The sequence below is a fragment of the Microcaecilia unicolor genome, chromosome 3 (genome assembly GCF_901765095.1).
Source record: "Microcaecilia unicolor chromosome 3, aMicUni1.1, whole genome shotgun sequence".
In the NCBI taxonomy this organism is placed as follows: domain Eukaryota; kingdom Metazoa; phylum Chordata; class Amphibia; order Gymnophiona; family Siphonopidae; genus Microcaecilia; species Microcaecilia unicolor.
In genome coordinates this window covers 357,538,524-357,560,707 of record NC_044033.1, presented here as the reverse complement: position 1 = coordinate 357,560,707, position 22,184 = coordinate 357,538,524, and the positions used below count along the sequence as shown (strand labels likewise).

General features: G+C 41.4%; 1 protein-coding gene across 1 annotated transcript in view; it reads left to right on the top strand.

Annotated features, from left to right (window-relative positions):
* REPS1 (RALBP1 associated Eps domain containing 1) overlaps positions 1 to 22,184 on the top strand; it is a 294,751-nt gene that overhangs the window by 173,624 nt on the left and 98,943 nt on the right. Inside the window, 1 exon segment of the mRNA XM_030198532.1 lies at positions 16,774 to 16,861. Coding sequence (XP_030054392.1) covers positions 16,774 to 16,861 — 88 coding nt within the window.

Below are 22,184 nucleotides of genomic sequence, written 5' to 3'. Positions count from 1 at the left end.
ATGATATACCCATATATTTTTGTAGCGAGGCTTAGTAAACAGGGCCCTAAGTTAATAGAGTTTTTGATCAGTTCTCAATTAACAAATTATATATTGCAGTTTGATCTATTAAGCTCCTCCCAACATGGATTCCAATGTTTCTATAGTACTGAAATTTTACTAATAGCTTTTAACATTTGAAATCAGAAAATTATTGGGTAAAGTGTTCCAATCAGTTTTGCTGTAATTTGACATCTCAGCAGTGTTTGACACTGTAAATCATGAAATATTGCTTTGTAAACTTTCTGAATTGGGATTCTCAGGTCGAGTTTTGAACTGGTTTGAAGGTGTTTTTGAAAAATAGATGCTGCCAGGTTCTTAAGGATTGTGGGTTTTTTTTTCCCAGGCCTGGTATCTGCAGGGATCTCTAATTTCTCTTCTTTATAATCTTTTTATAAGTAGTTTGGAAATGATCATCATTTTTAATAATGGAGAATTAATTTTTCCCGATACTGATGACTTTTGTTTTAGTCCCTATTGAATTTAATTCATCTTTCTCTCTCTCTTTTTTTTTTTTTTTTTTTTTTTGGTTATTTGTAATGCTGTTGAGAAGATAAGAAATTGGTCAAGTGTTCATCTTAAATTAAATACAGATAAAACTAAACTTCTCTGGTTTAGCCCTAACCAAAACTTGATCCTGAAAACAGTGTCCTTCCCAGATGGAATATCTTTGAAGGTTGAGTCTACCTCTAGAGTTCTAGGGATTCTTCTCAATTCTTGCCTGAGCATGGAACCTCAGACCAATATCATATTTCAAAATCTTCTTTAAACTTAGGCAATTGAAATCAGTTTGTTCTTATTTTCTTTGAGCTTCTTAGGTTGACGTTGGAGATGTTGATTTGGGCTTTTTTAGATTATTGCAACTCCTTATATTTAGGAATGTCGCTTAAATTTCAAAGGAGACTACACTTTATTCAGAATATGGCTACAAAATTGATATTTGGTAAGATGAAATTTGATCATTCTACGCCTCCATTGATGAAGCTTCATTGGCTTCCTATGGCAGCATGAGTGGAATCTGATTTGTTGCTTGATATATAAATCTCTATTTGGGCAGGCTCCTGAGGCTTTTGCGTTCTGGGTTTCATTACTAGGATCCTCTTTTACCAGCCCGTTTGCTTTTGACTTTTCCTACTATTAAAGGTACAAGATACAAGTCAATTTTTGAGATAACTTTTCCCTTTTATGCAACTAAAATTTGGAATTGTTTACATGTCCCTAGTGGGCTTACATTCTAAGTTCACTTAAGTTAAGCCTCCATTGCCTAGGGTGCAAACTGTCCCCTCCGGGGACAGGAAAATACCTATTGTACCTGAATGTAACTTGCCTTAAGCTATGACTAAAAAGGCATGTTAAATCCAAAATCCCTTCTCCTTTCCCTTAGAGATTCCACTTGAAATGAGTGTTCCTAGAGGATTGCAGGATAATCAATTATATGAAGCCTCTGGTCCTCTTATCGATTTCAGTAAGCTAATTTACAGGACTGAAGGGGGTTTTATGAAGTTAATGTGCTTGTAGAAAATTGCATACATGCTTTCAGAAGACTTTTCAAGAACTCTGTGAAACAGTTGATGTTGATGCCACCAGATGACATCTGTTTCTGAAGTTGATTATCCTGTTGTCCACAGACACTTGTTACAGGCAAGCAGATTTGCTGTATTGACACCTGGGGTTATGTTGCTCAACAGGGTTTGATTACTGTAATGAAGGTTAACATTTTAAAAATCAGTTTTTCAGTTAACTCTCATCTCTGCAGCAGGATCAAAAGAAAATCTTGAAGCTGGGATGATAAAGCAGACTTTTTTTTTTTAAATTTCAGTTTTCTTCATTACATACTCATTCGTTATCGCTTTCTGTATTCAGTTCTATTCTTTGCATTTCTTCTGACTTTTCTTTTCCCTTCTCTTCCCTCACCAGTTGCCAATTTACTCTTATGGTCAGAATAAAAGATTTTAGCTTTATGTAATCTCTTTTTAAGTTTTTAAATTATTTATTTATTGCATTTGCATTTGTATCCCACCTCTTTGCAGGCTTAATGTGGCTTACAGTTCATTGTGAATATTGGAAATAGAAAGTAGAAAATGTACACTTGGTTTATAGAACGTTTGGGTTATATGGTGGTGAAGTACATGGTTGTATTACAACAAAAGACGTTATAAGACATTACTATCTATAATAAAGATTGTACAGTTACACATGTTGATCTTTGTGATATATTTTTTCGAAGAGATAAGTTTTCAGTAGTTTGCGGAAGTTGGCCAGATCATGGACCATTTTCAGGTTGCGTGGTAGTGCGTTCCATAGCTGCGTGCCCATATAGGAAAATGTAGACGCATACAACACTTTGTATTTCAGACCTTTACAATTGGGAGGATGAAGATTGAGGAAAGTGCGAGAAGATTTTATTGCGTTCCTGTGGGGTAGTTCTATTAGGTCTGACATGTAGGCTGGGGCGTCTCCATGGATGATCTTGTGGACTAGGGTACAAAGTTTGAATGTGATGCGTACTTTAAGTGGGAGCCAGTGTAGTTTTTCTCGTAGTGGTGTCGCGCATTCCTATTTTGGTTTGCCAAATATTAATCTGGCCACTGTGCTCTGGGCTGTCTGGAGTTTTTTAAGTATTTGCTCTTTGCAACCAGCGTATAATGAATTACAGTAGTCCAGGTGACTGAGTACTAGTGATTGTACCAGATTGTGGAAGACAGACCTTGGAAAAAAATGGTTTAATTCTTTTAGTTTCCACATTGAGTGGAACATCTTCTTGGTTATGTTTGTATTATGATTCTCAAGTGTTAGGTGTCAATCAATGGTGACTCCTAGAATTTTTAGGGTATCCGAAACTGGTAGGTTTAGATTGGGTGTATTGATGGTGGTGAATTTATTCTTATTGTATTGCGAGGTGAGTACAAGGCATTGGGTTTTTTCTGCGTTGTTTCAGCTGAAATGTGTCTGCCCAGGAGTTCATGATGTGTAGGCTATGCTTGATTTCGTTGGAGATTTCCCTTGGATCTTGTTTGAATGGAATGAAGATCGTTACATCATCAGCATATATATGTGGATTCAAGTTCTGATTCGATAGTAGTCTGGCCAAGGGAGTTATCATTAGATTGAATATGGTCGGTGAGAGGAGGGATCTCCACATTCGGGTGTCCATGTAGCTGATGTAACCGAGTTTGATGTCACTTGGTAAGAGCGTGTAGGTAGGAACCCCTTAAACCAGTTGAGAACATTGCCTCCGATGCCGAAGTATTCGAGGATGTGTAATAGAATTCCATGGTCAACCATGTCAAATGCGCTTGACGTGTCGAATTGTAACAGTAGTATGTTGTTCCCGTTTGCTATCAGTTGTTTGAGTTTTGTCATGAGTGTAACTAAAACGGTTTCAATGCTGTGATTGGCTCGGAATCCTGACTGGGAATCGTGTAATATTGAGAACTTGTTTAGATATTCTGTGAGTTGTTTGGTCACCATACCTTCTGTTATTTTGGTGATTAAGGGGATGGCTGCTACTGGTCTGTAGTTCGTTATTTCGTTGGCATTTTTCTTTGCATCTTTGGGTATGGGGGTGAGTAAAATGTTGCTTTTCTCCATTGGGAAGAGTCCGTTTTGTAGCATGAAGTTTATGTGGTTAGGTCCGTTATGAATCGTTGAGGGGCTGACTTCATGAGGTTGTTTGGACAAATGTCTAATTTGCAATGAGATTTGGCGAATCATTTAAGCGATTGTGAGATGAGGTCTTCTGGCAGTGTTGTGAATTCAGTCCAGATCCTGTCTGCGGGGTAAACTCCAGGGACTGGGTCTAGGCATTCTTGGAGTGCAGTGTAGTCGGTGAGGCTGATAAGGTATTTTGAGACGCAGTTGTATGATTTTCTCCTTGAAGTACTTCGCCAAGTCGTCAGCTCCTGGTGTGTCTTTGCTGTTGTTAGTGACTGGGGTAGTGTCTAGTAATTTGTGCACGATTTGGAAAAGTTTGTGTGTGTCTTTGTAGTTTGGGCCAATTTCAGTTTTGTAGTATTGTCATTTGGTTTGTCTTATTGTATATTTATATTTTCTTCGGAGTTGCTTCCATGCGTTGAGAGTAGGATCATCTTTCTTTTTGTTCCATGCGCGTTCTAGTTTCCTAACTTGTGTTTTAAGTTTTTTCAATTCTTCATTGAACCATGGTATTGAGTTCTTTCTGTGTGAGGTTCTGGTTTGGATTGGGGTGATGTTGTCTAGTATTAATTTACATCTGTTATCCCAGTCTGAGAAGAATTGGATTGTGTCTGTTTTTGTTGTCCATCCGTCGATGTAGATTTGTTGCCAGAACTTAACCGGATCTATTTTACCTCTTGTGGTGTAGGTTTTTCATTTTTGTTTGTTGTGTAATTCTTTCATTCTCCATAGGAGGGTGATATGTGCTTTGTAATGGTCTGACCACAGTATAGGTGACCATTTGGTGTTTGTTAATGTAAAATTTGCGTTGTGGTCAAATTTGTGTGTTATGATGTCTAATGTGTGTCCTTTTTTGTGTGTTGGTTGCGTGTTTTGTCCTTGTAGGTCCCATGTTTGTAGTAACTCTTTACAGTCTTGGGTGCTTGTTATGGTGAGATCTTCCAGGTGTAGGTTTATATCTCCCATTATGATAATGTTAGCGGAGGAGATGCAGGTGTTCGAGATAAAATCCATGAAGTATGTTTGGCAGTCTCGCCAGTTGCCTGGTGGTCTGTAGAATATGACTGCGTTAAGGTTCTGCAAATTAGCATTTGTAAGTTTATAATAACCTTACATATAATTCTTATTGTGTTAGAGTTCACTAGTGCACGTGAGTTTGCACTCAGCTTGTTTTCTTTTTCTCCGTTTTGCTAGAGACTCTTACATTAACAACTTCTCAGTTACGCATTTTGATAGTCTGTTCTCTAGTATGGTCATCACCTGAAAATCTTTGTTGTCTGATCCAAGAAAATATTAGAAAAGCAGTAGGACTCCTTAGAAAATATACTATATCCATATTTTTGCTTTCATGCTATGTCTTTGGTACTTTCTGTATCTTTACTTTTGATTCTTTTTCTTTGTCACTTTATATTCTGTCCATGATTCTGTCATACTATGTTTAGTAATGAGGGAAGAAATTAATTCTTATTTTTGAAGTGGGAGATTTTTGCTTTAAAATGGGAGATTTCTCCCCCAGGTGATTGTGTTCAAAGGGGTAGAAGGGATTTAGGTAATAGGCTATTAAGTTGGTATGTGAAGTTTAAAAGTATATGGTTAAGCGTGAAACACATTTCTGCTAGTGATTAAGATGCAAAACATGAGTTCAGGACGGAGGGAAATAGACTATGCCAATTATGCCTATTTTTTCCCATTTATTCTATAATCCTTCAATGCCCCAGGGTTTTCATGTAGCACACTTTGTTCCTGGCTTGCTGACGTCTGCCTCAGGATGAGGGAAGAAAATATGTTCTACAAGAGAATGTCTTGCGTTGATTTGTAATATCACTGAAAGAGATGTGAAGCTTCCTGTTCACATTTCACTTGGTAGGATTTGAGCCAGATGATACAGTTGTGCTGGGGAAGTGTTTAAAACAGTTGCCCCTTAGCACCAGGAGCAGATTAATCCAAAGACTAGTGAGTTGCGACCATCTACCAAAAGGTGGAGATAGCACTAAAGTGCCATTTGGGATGGCATGCTCCGTGCCTAGTCAGTTTCTCTATCTCCAGCAGGTGGGTGGATGGTCTCTCCGATGCTCCTGGCTTCTCTGGTGCTGGCTTCTGTTCTGACCTCAGTTCAGTGTAGCCTTGGGGTGAGTGGCTGAGCAGTGCCACCTTTAGGAGGTACACCTGGTTACCCCAGGTCCCTTCCCCACCCATCCTCCCTCTCCTGCCCTTCCTCCTTCCCCATTATAAAAAAAAAGAAAGGACTTTGCCTTAATCGATTAATTGTCAGTTTGTCGGTCCCCAACTGAACACCTGACTTGGCGGGAGGCTTTCTGTTATTTGGAATTTGGGCAACAGGAGAGTGATTGAGGTGTTTGCAGCAGCTTTCAGTAACCTTCAGCAGGGCTTGATGGCAGCAGATGCTGGGTGTGTTTCCCTTTTTCTCTTTGGGCTCCGTTTTGCTTTCGTTTTCTCCTGGAAAATAAAAATGTCTGTGGAACTGGTAAAGTGTTGCTCCCACTGCAGGAAGCAAAGAGCAGCTTCTTGTCAGTGTCCGGTGGGCTGTGCCGGCTCCCTGATGGCGGAGGAGACCGGGTGCGCTGAACAGGAAGTGATTTCCCAAGCATCTGAGGCGTGCGATGAGTCATCTGAGGCAGTGAACAACATGCCATGGCCATTTTGCAGTGCAAGTCTGGGACCGCGCTCTTTGTGATCTTACCGTCAAAAAGCTGATTCCGAGTTCTAAGTCTTTCAGAGTTGGCTCCAGCACAGGGGTTTCTTATCCATTTTCCCCAGAGTTTGTTTCACTGCAGCATAGGACCTATTTGTTAAAGCTATCTGGCCAGGGATTCAGCAGTGCCATTTTGGGGACTACTTAGGAACAGGCTTCACTGTGTCAACCAGTACTGCCCTCTGTGGACCCTGCCCCAAAGAGGCGTTGTTGTGGCTCCTTTTCTGATGATGGGGTCCCTGTCTCCCCCTGTCTCTACCCTTGTTGGAAGGGGGTCTTTCGGGTGCTGCTGTTTCCATTCAGGCAGAGGTGAGTTGGAAGAAGGGGGAACTCCTGATGCAGGAAACCAATGAACCCACGGTGATGAGAGTCTTCCATAAAGAGGAACTTGTTTCTTTCATCACTAAGGCTCTCCAAGCTCTCAGTACTGACTCCTTGGATCTCCCTAGAACAACATCCTGGAAGGCAAGCAATCAGAGACTACCTGGATCATTTTCAGTGCATAAGGCCATGCACGAGATCATCTCTGCACAGTGGGAGATGCCTGGCATTTCCCTGCAGGTGGCCAAAGCTATGCCTCTGCTCTGCCTGCTGGCCCTGGTGGAGCTGGACAAGCTTCATATGCCTAAAGTGGACACATTGGTGGCGGCAGTGACCAAGACCATCCTTCCAGTGGAGGGTGGGATCGCCTTAAAGGATGTTCAGGAAAGGACACTGGGGTCATCGCTCTTCTTTGAGGTGTTTGCCCTCTCTTTGCAGGTGGCTGTTTGTAGCTCTTATGCAGCTCAGGCCTGTCTTAGTTGGGTACTGCAGTTTACGGATGCCTTTCAGGGCTCCAAGGTTCCTTTGCCTATGTAATTGCCTGATGTAGAGATGTAAGCTCCTTGAGCAGGGACCGTCCCTCTATGTTAAATTGTACAGCGCTGCGTAACCCTAGTAGCGCTTTAGAAATGTTAAGTAGTAGTAGTATTATATGGGGCTGGCGTATCTAGCGGATTCATTGTATGATTTGTTCTGCACCTCAGCGAAACAAAATGTCCTTGGTAGTCACCGAACAGTGATTATTGTGGCTATGCCACTGGGCAGAGGATTCCGTGTCTAAGCAGCATCTGGTGAAACTGCCCTTTAAGGGCAAGTTGTTGTTTGGGGAGGATCTGGAAAAATTGGTGAGAACCTGGGTATCGCCCATGTCTGTGTTCTCGCTTTCCCAACAGGCAGCCCTTTTGGACTGATGGGCGGACATCAGCCTCAGCAGCCTAGACCTCCTCCAATTCCCATCCATCACAGTAATAGGACGCTGGACCACTCTTTAGTTCTGATTGGGGGCGGCTGTCCCTGTTTCTCGAGGAGTGGATCTACATCACCACAGACCTCTTGGAGTTCTTGTGTGGCAATTCAGGCAAGTGGGCAATGATTCATTCTACACTGCGGAACTTGCTGGAGTTAGGTTCCTTTGGAGGAACAGTGAACAGGCCTTTAATCCATTTATTTTGTGTTTCCTAAAAAGGAAGGGGATTCGTTCTGGCTGGTGCTCAATCTCAAACGAGTCAGCAAGTTCTTGAAGTTCTACGATTCCGCATGGGAAACCTTGGGTTCTTTTCTGTCGGTGGTGCAGCCTGGCAAGTTCCTCATGGTCTTGGACCTCAAGGAGGCGTACTTGCACATTCTCATCTGGCCTCTGCATCGAACGTTTATTTGCTTTACTGTTCTTGGGCGGCATTTTCAGTTTCAAGTGATGCTATTTGGGCTCGCCATGGCACCTTGCATTGTCTCCAAGATCATGGTCATCGTGGCTGCCTCTTATGAAAACAGGGCATCTGTGCCCACCCCTGTCTGGACGACTGGCTCATCAGGGTTTCCTCAGTTTAGGAGAGCAGTTGGACCACGGCTTGAGTCCTCTCCGTTTTGCAGTCGTTGGGATGGATCATCAATTTCCTCAAAGTCTGCTGGTACCCATGCAGGTGGTCGAGTATTTAGGTGTCTGGTTCAACACAGCTTGTGACAAGGTGTTCTTGCTGGAGCAGCAGTGTGTCAAATTGCAGATACAGGTTCATGTCATTCTTTGATCTCCCTGTTCTCGGTTTTAGGGATTATGTTCAGACCCTTGGGTCGATGGTGGCAACCTTAGATGTAGCCCTGTGGGCCCGAACATACATGTATCCCTTGAAACATTTAAATTACAATCTTGCACTTTGCTGGACGACCGCAGCCCGCCGCAGCATGGAGTAGTGGCTGCGGGAGTCCACCCTGTGCAGCAGTCTTCCTTTGGCAAATCTGCATGGACGGTGGTCATGACTGATGTGAGCCTTTCAGGATGGAGGGCTCACTGCCTCCCATTGCGTGGCCCAGGACCTCTGGTCCTCGGAGGAGGCGCAGTGGCCGAACAATCGGCTGAAACTTCAGGCAGTACACTTAGCACTGGTGGCGTTCCAGGCCCTAGTGGAGGACAAGTCAGTGTGGATCCTCTCCAATAACATGACGCTCAGCTGCTCATCCAATGGGCGGAAGCTCATCTGCAGCAGGTTTCGGTGATGCATATTGCGGGAGTGCAGAATGTCCAGGTGAATAATCTGAGGATGCATGCCTTGGACCAGGGAGAATTGGAGCTGGCAGGTTTGGTATTGTAGCAGATCTCTCACAAGTGGGGGATGCCGGTCATGGATCTCATGGTAACCCATCGCAATGCCAAGTCTTCTCGTTTTTTCAGCAGGAAAAGAGAGTGCGGCTCAGAGGGTATAGATGCTGTCATCCAGCTGTGACCCGCGGATGCTTTTCTGTCCCACCATGGCCCATGATAGGCAGGGTTCTACACAGGATTCTGCAGTATATGGGATGCGTGATTCTCATCACTCCGGATTAGCTATGTCGTTCGTGGTATGCAGACCTAGTTCGGTCGTAGGTGGACGATCCTTTTCCCTTGCCTCCACTCTCCGGTTTTCTGGTTCAGAGACGCATTCAGATGGAGGAACCCTCCTACTTTGGTCTTACGGCCTGGCTCTTGAGCTGGCAAAGCTGAGAAAGAAAGGGTATTCTCCAGAGGTTATTGCTACTCTTCTTCAGGTGCAAAAGTGCTCTACCTCCACTGTTTATGCACGGGTTTGGTGAATCTTTGAATCCTGGTGTGTGGCCCGAGCATTTTCTCCAATTCAGGCCTCTCTTCCCCAGATTTTGGCCTTCCTGCAGGAGGGCCTTAACCACAGTCTTGTGTACAATTCTTTGCAGGTGCAGGTTGTGTCCGTCGCATGCTGTAGAGGCCATCTTCTCCATTCGTCGTTGGCTTCGCATCTGTTCGTTTCTTGAAAGGAGTGAGTTGCCTTAAGCCTCCGGTGCATTCTCTGTGTCCGGAATAGAATCTTACTTTGGTGCTTTGGGCTCTGCAGAAAACATCTTTTAAGCCATTGCAACAGGCTTCTTTGGAAGATCTCACTCTTAAGGCTGTATTCCTTGTCACCATCTCTTTGACATAGCAGGTGTTGGAACTCTAGGCGTTGTGTCGTGAGCTATTCCTCCGTTTTTCGTTGGTGGGGAATAATGGTATGCATGGTACTGTCTTTTCTTCCTAAAGTGGTTTCCTCCTTTCACCTGAATCAGCCATTTCTGCCCACCTTTTGGAAGGATGTGTACCCTCGGAATTTTTCTTCACTACATTTTCTGGATATTTGCCATGTTCTTTTACATTATTTGGAGGTGACTAATGCATTCTGTCGGTTAGATCACTTGTTCATTCTCCTCGTGGGACCCCACAATGGAGAGACAGCATCAAAGGCGATTGTTGCTTGCTGGGTCAAGGCTGCTACTGCATTGGCTTATTTGCTGGCGGGTAAATCCATGCTGGGCTGTTTTTGGGCACATTTGACGTGGGCCGTTGCAACTTCTTGGGCAGATGCACGGCTGCTCGCTTTGGATGACATTTGCAGGACTGTGACATGGTTTTCTTCCATACCTTTTTCAGGTATTACCATCGGGAAATTTCCACGCGTTCCGATGTTGCATTCGGGACAGCAGTTCTCTCTGCGGGGCTTCCAGTTCCCACCCTACTTAAGGATTGCTTGGCTGCATCCCTCTAGCCTCTGGATTCATCTGCTGTTGGCGCTAAGGAATAAAACATTATGTCTTACGTGATAATTTTCTTTCCTTTAGACGCAGCAGATGAATCCAGAGGACCTCCCTTTTATTCTTTTGTGTTAATTATCTGTCCATTTTCGGTGGATCCTTGTTTGTTTTTGTGGTTGTTGCATATTTGTTTAGGGGATTTCTGCAGTCAAGTTGTTGCTATGTTACCATGGGGAAGGAGAAATGTTATACTGATGATATACTCCTGTTTTTTCTGCGGTTTCCTTCTGCTTTATTTGCATACTGACTGGGCAAGGAACATGCAATCCTGTATGGCACTTCATTTCAGTGCTCTCTATCTCCACCTGCTGGTAGATGGTCATAACACACTCTGGATTCATCTGCGTCTAAAGCAAAGAAAAATCATATAAGACATAATTTTTCATTCTTAACCTGTGTGTTGTGAAGCACAGGGAAGTGTGTCGCAGGGCCAGTTAGCTCAATGAACATTTCTTTTTTTGAAATTTATTTCTTTCAAGTAAATAACATACATAACCAGCAATCATATAACATTTTTTGTGAACTCTCTCCCCCCTCCCCCCAATGGAGACCCCCTTCTTTCTGTCCAAAAAGTGTAGTTCACATATGCTTCACAGCTTCAAACATCCCAAATTAGTACCATCATTTTTCCACTCATAAATTGTTACCAGATATGAAGCCAGTGTTTCCTATTCTTCCTTTTCTGTATTCTAGTGATTATTCTGAATGTCCATGGGTTTTTATAACCTCCCAGTTGAAAAACTAAGGAGGCAGCTTTGAACCTGACTTGTTTAGATATGGGGATCCAGTGCAGTTTGGCAAGATATGGTGAGACACTACTATATCTGTTTAATTTGAAAAGCAGTCTGGCTGTGGTGTTCTGTATAATTTGAAGTTTATTCAGATTTTGAATCTTAATGCTCATAAATAAGATGTTGCAGTAGACCAGATGTGGTACAATCATCATTTGAACTAATAATGTGAAGGCCGCCTGGTCAAAAAATGACCCAACTAGTCTACTACTACTACTACTACTACTTAACATTTCTAGAGCGCTACTAGGGTTACGCAGCGCTGTACAAAATAAACAAAGAAGGACGGTCCCTGCTCAAAGGAGCTTACAATCTAAAGAACGAAATGTCAAGTTGGGCAGTCTAGATTTCCTGGGTAGAGGTGTAGAGGTTAGGTGCCGAAGGCGACGTTGAAGAGGTGGGCTTTAAGCAGAGATTTGAAGATGGGCAGGGAGGGGGCCTGGCGTATGGCCTCGGGGAGTTTGTTCCACGCGTTGGGTGAGGCGAGACAGAAAGGGCGGAGCCTGGAGTTGGCGGTGGTGGAGAAGGGTACTGAAAGGAGGGATTTGTCTTGAGAGCGGAGGTTACGGGTAGGAACGTAAGGGGAGATGAGGGTTGAGAGGTAAGGAGGGGCTGCAGATCTCTCATTTTAAACAGTGTTTTGTTTCTTTTTTCCATAGTTGGTTTATGTGGAAGGTCAGCGATAATGAGGATTCAAGAAGTATTCATAACACTCTGGCTTCCAATTCCACTCCAAATATTTTGTCATTGCAGACTGTGATTGAGGTTGGGACTATAACCCCTGGGTTCTGGAACCACAGGATTTTTGTCTTTTGTGCGTTCAGTTTTAGCTTATTCCTCAGGGCCCAATTCTGAATTGCATTCATCCCAACTGTTAGACTGTGTAAAATCGAGATAATAGGGGGATATTGGGAAGGAGAAGAAGGATGTGGTCTGCATAGGATAATATTAGTGTGCCCAGCCCCAGGTAGATGGAATCCATAGAGGACATAAAGAAATTAAACAGTATCGGGGAGAGCAGGAATCCCTGAGGGACTCCACATTTAGGGAACCAGTCCTGGGAGCGTTGATGATGATGTTGAACTGAGTAGCTTCTGTTTGAAAGGAATTCATTGAACCTTTTAAGTACAGGACCCAAAATGCCTATTTGATCTAGCCGATCCAGTAGTATTACATGGTCGACAGTGTCAAACGCCGCCGAAATGTTGAACTGGAGCAGTATCACCTGATTGCTCTTGCAGAGATGCAGACATACGTGGTTAGAGTGAGCAGTAAGGTTTTTGTGTTATGTGCAGATCTGACGCTGAATTATGGTCAGTCTAGCAGAGAGAAATCTGTCTAGGTATAGGGAGAGCTGCTTGCTCACAAAGGTTTCCAACATCTTCATGAAAAGAGGTATACTAGCTACTGGGCAGTAGTTTGCAGGCAAGTTGGGGGTCTAAGCCCAAGCCCTTCAACAAAGGTGTTAGGACAATTTTGCCCATATCTAGAGGAAGAGAGCCTAACTCTAAGAACTTGTTCAACATGGCTGTCAGCCATTGGACCACATCAGTTGAGATTGATTGGAAAAAAGATGTGGGGCAGCAATCCAGGAAGCATTGAGATCATGAACATTTCAACAGTAGACCAGATTTACCTTGAAGTTTATGGAAAAGCAAAACTCTACCTTCCTCTAGCAGGTGGGAAAAATAGGTTATTCCCTTTCTTCTGTCTATCAAAAACCTCTTTCTCCCTATCTGAGTTTAACACCCCTTCATGTTGAATTGGAGTCAGCCCTAAAAATCTATTTCTCAAACCTTTCAACCTCTTCATATCCTCCATACCCTCAGCAGGTGCAGAGTAAATGGGTTATTAGTTTCCCTTCTCTGGTTCCCTTCCTCCAACATCCATGGAAGGAAATTCAGAATCAGATCACACTTCTCACCAGGCCTGCTCCAACATCACTGCTGGCTTAGACCCCCCCACCCCCACCCCCAGTCTAAAATATGTCTCATTGTGCTGCCAAGTAGCAGAGTCTACAGTTTGACTGTGCCAAGCCATGTTCCTCCCTCTTCCTATATAGGATGGCTTTTGCCACCCTTGGTCTCTCCTCCCCCCCCAATACAAATTGGGATATCTCCCTCTGAAGCCTATCCCCTGTACCCCCCTCCCAGGCACCTCTGTAGGTAGTGCATGAAATAAATAAATTACCTTTGGTACCACATTCATCTTGACCACTGCCCTTCCCCATCATGAGTTATTCCACAGGTTATTAAAAGCAAGCTGTGTAAACTGTGCTAGTAGCCATATGTTTCTTGTCTTAGCTAGTGCATTAACTAGTCTTTCTATGGGGAGAAAATGTTCTGTTTAAAATTATTTTTACAATCTTTATAAATCAGTAGCTTATGATTTTGTTTTCTGGGGTTTTTTAAAATTAATTTATGGGCATGTTAGCTTTTTTTCCCCAGTAGTCTCCTGAGCAGACAAACCTATCATCATTTTATCAATGTTTCATTTGTTTGTTTAATTAGATCAATATGTTCCTGTCGACTACAGTTGCCTTCATGTTTGGCAACTCATAGTTATGCCACATGTAAATCTTCATTTTCATATATGGCTCCCTTGTTATAGAATAGAGTCCCCTCAGACATTAGATGTAAAAAGCATTAAAAAATTGTCTCTTTAGTCACGCATTCTATGATCCCCATCATCCACTTCTTCCTTCACTGGACTGACAGGTGAAATTTTTGCTGTACACTATGACTGAAGCCCCTATGTATCTGTACCTTTTTTGTATTGGGGGAAGGGGGAGAATTTGAAGTTATAATTTCTGGTGAATGCACTTGTATTAGATGTCCTATTGTATATTCATTTGTTACAAAATACTCCTTTCCTTGATGTTTATCTGATTAGACTGAAAGACTTTATATCTAATGCAGTAAACCTCAAACCTTAAGCTCCATTGCTTATTTTGTTTAGTTTCATCATATCCCAGCGATTGTTTTGAGTGTCTAAAGATGAATGTCCTTGTTTGATGCCATGAATCTGTTTTGTTATCTGAATATCATAAACTTTTCAATATTGTTTGCTTGTTTTCTGGTGAATATTTTAATATTGGGTTTTTGAGATCTGTTTGCTTGCTTTATATGAGTTTCTTTAATTCTGGATTCATTTAGCATCATATACATTTGTTAAGTGTATATTTATTTTTACTGTGTTGTCTCATTGTATGCTTGACATCTAGGTATGTTCCTTTGATGCAGGTGGATTGCCAAAGCATGACCATGTTAGGTTTTTAAGTTGATAAGTTCATTTTTGTTTTTATTTAAAACTCTTGAAGAAGCATCAAATTGAATGATAAAATGTAATGTTAAGTGGGAAAGGGGAAAATACACCATATTACTGGAAAAAAGGTGTAATTGTAAAGTTGCTGAAGAAAGGAGATTATTGGACTGTAATAAATGGAGAGGAACTGTTCTGTTTACCCAAAAAAATCATTCTTAACCAACTTAAGGTTCAAGTGGTCAACTAACTATAAGAGAAACATGCAGAATTCAGGCCCAACAGATCCTGTGAATATCACATTTTTACACTGCACAAGGTATTAGAAAAGGTTCTTGATTAAACCTGTATGAGAACAATGAATCCTGTGTCAGAGTGGAATATTGTTTCACAAATTGGTTTAAAATAGTATCTCGAGTCAAGTGAGTTGGTGTATTGTCACCATTGTTATTCAGCTTTGCAATGGACTGACTGGTTAATTTAGAGTGCTGTAGGAATTAAAAATACAGGAATCACTTGGCTTGAAAACATGCAGTTAGAGGACTTGGATTTTGCAGATGTAGCCTTGTTGGTAAGTTCTCATCAGGCAATGCAGAACAAGACAGAATAATGCAGTTTTGGTGAATTGGGTTAAATATAATTTAGCAAAAAAGATGACATTTATGACTAAATGTTGAAGATATACAGCAATTAAAAGAAGTGGAACTAGAAAAAAGTGCTAGAGTTCACTTATTTAGGAAGTCTGGTAACAGAAGACAACACTGAAATAGAAATGAAAATTAGAATTAGTAAATCATCATCAGTCAATAAGATCTGGGACATTAAGAAGCTAACAGCTCAAACAGCGCATTTGTGTAATAGTACCACAATATCGACTCTGTTAAATGGTGCAGAAACCTGACCAGTAACAAATACTCTCCAAAACATAGTTTTGATTCACATAGCTTAAGAAGAATCCTACGTGCTAATAACAAGATCAAGGTAAAACCGATCTGATTCAAGACAACTAAACAGCCATCAGTTAGTAAGATACCTCAGCAACCACAACTTAGTGGTTTGGGCACATATCAAGACAAGCCACAGTCTGGAAACCAGAAGGGAAAAGAGGTCTGGCAAGGCCAAGACATAAATTGCATCACTTGAAAAGGACCTCAGTGAGCTGGATATCAGTTGGTCAGAAGTAGTTGATGAAACATAGGACAGACAAATGTAGAAGATGCCTCTATCTGCCTTATGCACCAATTGGCTCAAGAAGACATAATAATTTTTTAAAAAATTCTTACAAGCCAGTAGCTCAAGACGACATAATAAAACAAATTCTTACAAATTTTATATTATGTTGTGCTGTTGTTAATTGGGCTGGTGGTGCTGCCTCTGTTTTGTTTGGATTGCTTCAAAATGTGGCTGGTATTGGAGGACAATTAGGTTGACGTTCCTGAGGTCAGAATTGGAATAATGTTGTATTGTGAAATAACATAGTTCTGTACACCTGTGGTTTGGTGGTGGTGGGGTCTGTGGATATAAAGTATGTTTAATTCTGTGTTAGTCATATGTACAGTATGTCACACGTGAGCATCCTCTGTCAAGTGTGTCCTGATGGAAAAAAGGTTGAGAACCACTGTCACCCTAAAGCCTTATAATACATTCTTTTTCATTTTTATTTTTGAAGATATTCAGCACTTGTACCTGGTTTCCTCTTTTGTGTACATTCAAGGGTTTACACGTATTCTACACAGTGTAAACTTTCCTTGATAGAATAGCTTCTTTATGTTGCCAGCTTGCTTTGGATTCAGTGTGTTTATTACTTGTTTGTGTGACAGGGTTCTTCCTGCCATCCCTCCCCCCCCCCCCCCCCCCCACCCCTTGGGAAGAGATGAGATGCTGTGCTGTATTCAGACTGTATTAATAGATTAGAAGCCTCCCTATTTTCCTCCTTGGGGAAAGTACACACTGAGCAGTTAACAGGTGAAATTACACCATCCCCAAACTGGAGTAATACCCCATCCATATGCACACTGTTTTTCATCCGGCTCCCCAATCTTCCAACAGTGATTTCAGAATATCGAGACATGAGTGTTTAAATAATGATCTGTCTTCTCTGGAGGTCTGATAGTGCGTAATTTAATGTATTTTTAACAGTGGAACTTAGTCTTTCTGATGAAATGTTAAACAAAAATGACAGATTAGCTTTATTTTCTGCAGGATACAGCTATTGTGCATCCTGTTCCCATACGCATGACTCCAAGTAAAATTCACATGCAAGAAATGGAACTTAAAAGAACTGGAAGTGGTAAGCCTTGTTTTGTTTCCTGGTTTACACAACTGCAGTGGCTACAAATTTGTCCATGCACTCCCAACTCTATTTGTAAATAAGAGGTTTTGTATTTTAAAGCCCCTTAAATTCTTGATTTTTAACAAAAACAATATGAAAAGAATTTCCCGTTTATACTCGCATATTGGTTGCAAAATGTATAACCATTTTTAAGGTCAAATGTTGAGAGGGGGCACCTTGTATGCAGGTTTCTAGCATTTCCCTTCCCTACCCACCCATGCCAGTTCCATCTTCTTTGTATGCCCTCTGGGGGTCCTACATCTTATATCCTGGGTTGTCCCTGGTCCCATGAGCAGCAGCCGCCAGCATATTCTCCCCCTCCCTTCACTTTGCAGCTGCTTTTCTTCATAACTCTTCCTGAGTATCCAATGCTGTTTGTGAACCGGCACAGGGCCTTTCTGGCAGAGGCCTGTGCTCTAACACATTATTGCTTTGCACACTCTGTCTAACAGAAAATGCATTACTGAAGCTCCTGCGATGCATTTCCTGTTTGGCAGAGGGTGGGAGGCTGCAGCACACCTGAGTGCAAGCCTGTAGAGAGGGTCCTGCACTGGTGCAGAAACAGCTTCATGAGGTTAAAATCTGTGTCAACAGAAGAGAACCAGTTCTATTCCCCTCTGCAGAGAAACCCTCTAGGTTTGGTAATAAGCAGTAGCTCCTGGATCCATGTTGTAACCCATCTACCTGCCAGACAAACTGAGTTGCATTCTTACACACTTATGAGTGGTCTCTAGATCAACTAGTATCAAACGAGACACTTTATAGACTTATTTGCCACTAGTTTCAGCAACAATGTTCAGATCATTTGCTCTAGGTGAAAATTCCATTAGAGCCAATTACTGGAGGAACAGCTTTCTTTCTATATGCCTATCCTCCATTAACACTATAGCCAGTACTCTAAGAAAACTAAGAGAAGATGAGGGAACTGTGCTACTCTTGCTTGGCCCAAAATTGTCTGTAGAAATTCCACTGTGACTGAAACCTTTTCCAACTCTTGTATCCAGAATCAAGAGATTGAATCCATCCAAATATTCCCTCTTAAGCTGAAAAAGTATAGAAGGTTTCTCAAGTGCTATTTGCATCCAAGAAATCTTCAACTGGAGCCTCTTATACATTGAAATGGAAATGTTTTTCCACATAGTGCACAGGAGATTCTGTTTTAACAACATAAGAATAACCATACTGGGTCAGACCAATGGTCCATCTAGCCCAGTATCCTGCTTCCAACTGTGGTCATTCCAGGTCACAAGTACTTGGAAGAAACTCAAATAGCAGCAACATTCCATGCTACCAATCCCAGGGTAAGCAGTGGCTTCCCCCATGTTTATCTCAATAGCAGACTATGGACTTTTCCTCCAGGAACTTTTCCAAACCTTTTCTAAAACCAGATACACTAACCGCTGTTACCACATCCTCCGGCAATGAGTTCCAGAGCTTAACTAACTTTGAGTGAAAAAAATATTTGTTCCTCTTTGTTTGAAAAATATTTCCATCTAATTTCATTGAGTGTCCCCTGGTCATTGTACTTTTTGAAAGTGCGAAAAATTGATTCACTTTTACCACTCAGGATTTTGTAGACCTCAATCATATCTACTAATACTACTTATCATTTCTATAGCACTACTAGACGTATGCATTGCTGTATACATTATATACAGGTACTTTCTCTGTCCCTAGGGGCTCACAATATAAGTTTTTTGTACCTGGGGAATGGAGGATTAAATTACTTGCCCACGGTCACAAGGAGCTGCAGTAGGAATCAAACCCAGATTGCCAGGATCAAAGCCCGCTATACTACCATTAGGCTACTCCTCCACTTCCCCCCTCCCTTTAGCTGTCTTTTTTTCCAAGCTGAAAAGCTCTAACCTCTTTAGCCTTTCCTATATGAAAAGAGTTCCATCCCCTTTATCATTTTGGTCGCTCTTCTTTGAACCTTTTCTAACTCTGCTATATCTTTTTTGAGTCAAGGTGAACAGAACTGAACGCAATGCTGAAGGTGAAGTCACACCATGGAGCGATACAGAGGCATTAATAATACTTTTGGTCTTATTTACCAACCCTTTCCTACTAGTTCCAACAAAATTATTGGGGATTACCTTTTCCATTTCTCTGAACATAGCTTAAACACAAATTCAGTGTGGAGTTATCTTAGAGGAGTAGATACTTGCCATGATCAGAATAATGGGAACTCAATTTCTTCTCACTCTTTGGTAACGTATTTTATGAAAGCATACATCACCTCATAAGAACATAAGACTGAACTAGGTTGTGCTCTGCTTTCTACAGGCTATTTGGTAATGCTGTAGGCTGGTCATTTAAGTTTAAAACAATAGCAGAAAGTTTGTTTAAAACAGTGGATGAAAGAGTTTCACACTGTTTAAACAAATGAATAAAATTTGCTTTTTTAAGTAATTCAAACTGTTGTATCAACAAATTTACAAATTTTTCTATCACAGTCTTTGTTACCAAAGCGCAGAGCAAAATAATGTTCACTTACCCAGAGCGTGTTTTCTTCTCTCACAACTCCTTCAGGCCTCAAATAAAACCACCTGCAGTTTTTAGGATCATAAGGTGGTGGTCACTCATTTGATAAGAGTACAGTTTAAGCCCCATATATTCCTGTTAACAAAAATATTTGACATGGAAAATGGTATTTTTTGTAGCAAAGTTGCTAGTCACATGAAAAGCCAGCGAATGCTGATAGTTGGGAGCTAAAATATTTATCGGCGCTAATTGGCATCAATTCACTTTTACATGCCCAGTTTTAGGTGTCAGGATCAGTGTGTAAATTTTAAACGCTGCGCCCAAAATGGGGTGCAGCCATCAAATCTAATATAGAACTTACTACTGCACAGATATAAACTTGAGAGGTGGTTTACAATCTTAAAAAACCCAAACAGGCATAAGAGGAACTACATGAACAAATGAAATAACAAAATTAAAAACATAAGTTCAATAAGGGGCTCTTTTACAAAGGCGTGCCAAAAAGTTACCTGCAGTAACAGCGCATATTTTGGGCACATGCCAGGCCAGTTTTTAACATGTCTGCAAAAAACGGGTTTTTTTAATGGGACGGGAAAAGGTCACGTGGTAAAACTGAAACCAGCATGCGACTAAAACCGGCCTGAGCCCTTAATGCCACCCATTGACCTAGCTGTAAGGGCTCACATGCTACACTGTGTACCAACTGCCGACTACCGCCAGAAACGATGCGCGTGGGAGGAAATATGGGCACACAGCAAATCTGAAATTACCACAGGGAGCGCGGCAGCCTGGTGGTAGTCTCATTTTGGCGTGTGCTGCACGTGGGTAGAGCCTAACATGTCTTTGTAAAACGGCCCCTAAGTGCATTAAAATGTATCAACCAAAAAAGTTTTCAGGTTTTTCCGCTACCACATATTCAATTCCTGTCTTTTATTTGAAGGGAATTCATTCCAAATAGCTGGGAAAAAAACATAGTCAAGTTGATGCCTATGGTATAAACCTTTTAGTGCTGGAAATTTTAGCAGAAGTTTATTCTGAACCCAAATAGAAAAATAGAAAGAATGTGAAAAAAAATTCAATTAATAACTCCAAAGAATTCATACAGTATATGAAAAAACAGACAAAACTTTAAAAGCAATGCAAGCTTTTAGAGGAAGCCAGTGAAGTCTCAGAAGATATTCATAGACATTGTCATATTTCATAAGATGAAAAACCAGTTGCATCGCAGTGTTATGTAACAACTGTAATTTATAAACAATTTAGAGCTTAACCCTATATACAAAGAATTACAATAGTCCAAATGGGATAACACCAACATTTTGGACCATAAAGAGCTAAATGAGATTCATGAAAGTATGATCTTACCATGCGTACTAGTCTCATACGGTGGGCCCCCCCCCCCCCCTAAATTATTGATTCGAGATTCAAAAGTAAGGGAAGAATCTAAAATAACTCCAAGACCCCTGGACATATCGTCAACCTGTAAAGATTTACCACTAGGCAACAATATTATTGAGGGAACTGGTATTGACAGATTCCGAAATCCAAGGACTTTGGTTTTGTTAGGGTTTAACTTAAGCATGTTATCAGTAGCCTGATGTTGAATTTTATCCATACAGCAGGATTCTCTGGAAAATGTATCATCGAAGATGGAACGTACTGGAATTAGCATCAAAATATCAGCATAAGAAAACGTTCACCATCTATCAATGAAACTATTTCCCAAAGAATTCATAAACAGATTGAACAGCATGGGCGATAGTGGAGAGCCCTGAGGGACTTCATATTTTGAGCACCAGCTTTGAGATAATTTGCCACCCTTCCAAACACAGTAAGTCCTATTAAAAAAAAAAATCCTTAAACTAGTTCAAAACTGAACCAACCATCCCAGTATCACTCAGTCTACTTAAACCGTGATCCACGAAATCAGATGCAGCTGATATGTCATATTGGAGCAAATGAATCTGTTTTCTCAAACACACAATTTTTTATTTTAATGGCCAAGATCAATAATGAGGTTTCCATATTATGTTCTAAATCCAAATTGTGACTAGTGAAGACATGAGAATTTTCTTTATAGTGAGATAGTTGCCTACTAATATGTGTCTCCAGTAAATTAGTAAACAAAGGAATACCTACTATAGGCCTAAAATTAGAAGGAAGCAACAAATCTAAACCTTGAGATTTTGGTACAGCAGTAAGCACTATGTGATTCATTTCTAAAGGTAAACTGCCTAAGTCCAAACGTTTATTAAAAAAATAAATAAAACAGGCCATGAAATAACAAAAAGTCAGAGGATTAGATAAGTATGAAGGACAAATGTCCAGCACACAGTGACAGACTGAAAATTTATGCAGTAAAGATTGAACATCTTGGGGAGGGAAGTGATGTCATCGTCCCTGATTGCCGCTTGAGCGAAGAGTTCTCTACACATCACAACAAATCAGCAGCTCCGTTGCCATCCTGGGTACAGGGTACTTGAATTGTGGCGCATATATTTATCTGAGTGTCGGTGGAGCATTTACAATGAGCACATCTCACCTCTGAGCGGTTAATATACAGGATTTTGCTTTCCAGATACTTTTGGCGGCTCTGTACCTAGGCCGTGGGGATGCGGGCAGAGGTACACGTATGAAAATCACTCCATTTGCACTGATACTTCGTCACCTCTATCCCCGCCACACTTGATGGTGCCTGATGATCCAATGAAGACTGTGTGCACGTGGCTCCAAGAAATAAAATCAGACCTCCATGCGGTGCGATCAGAGCAGCCCTTGGTGCAGACCTACGAGACAA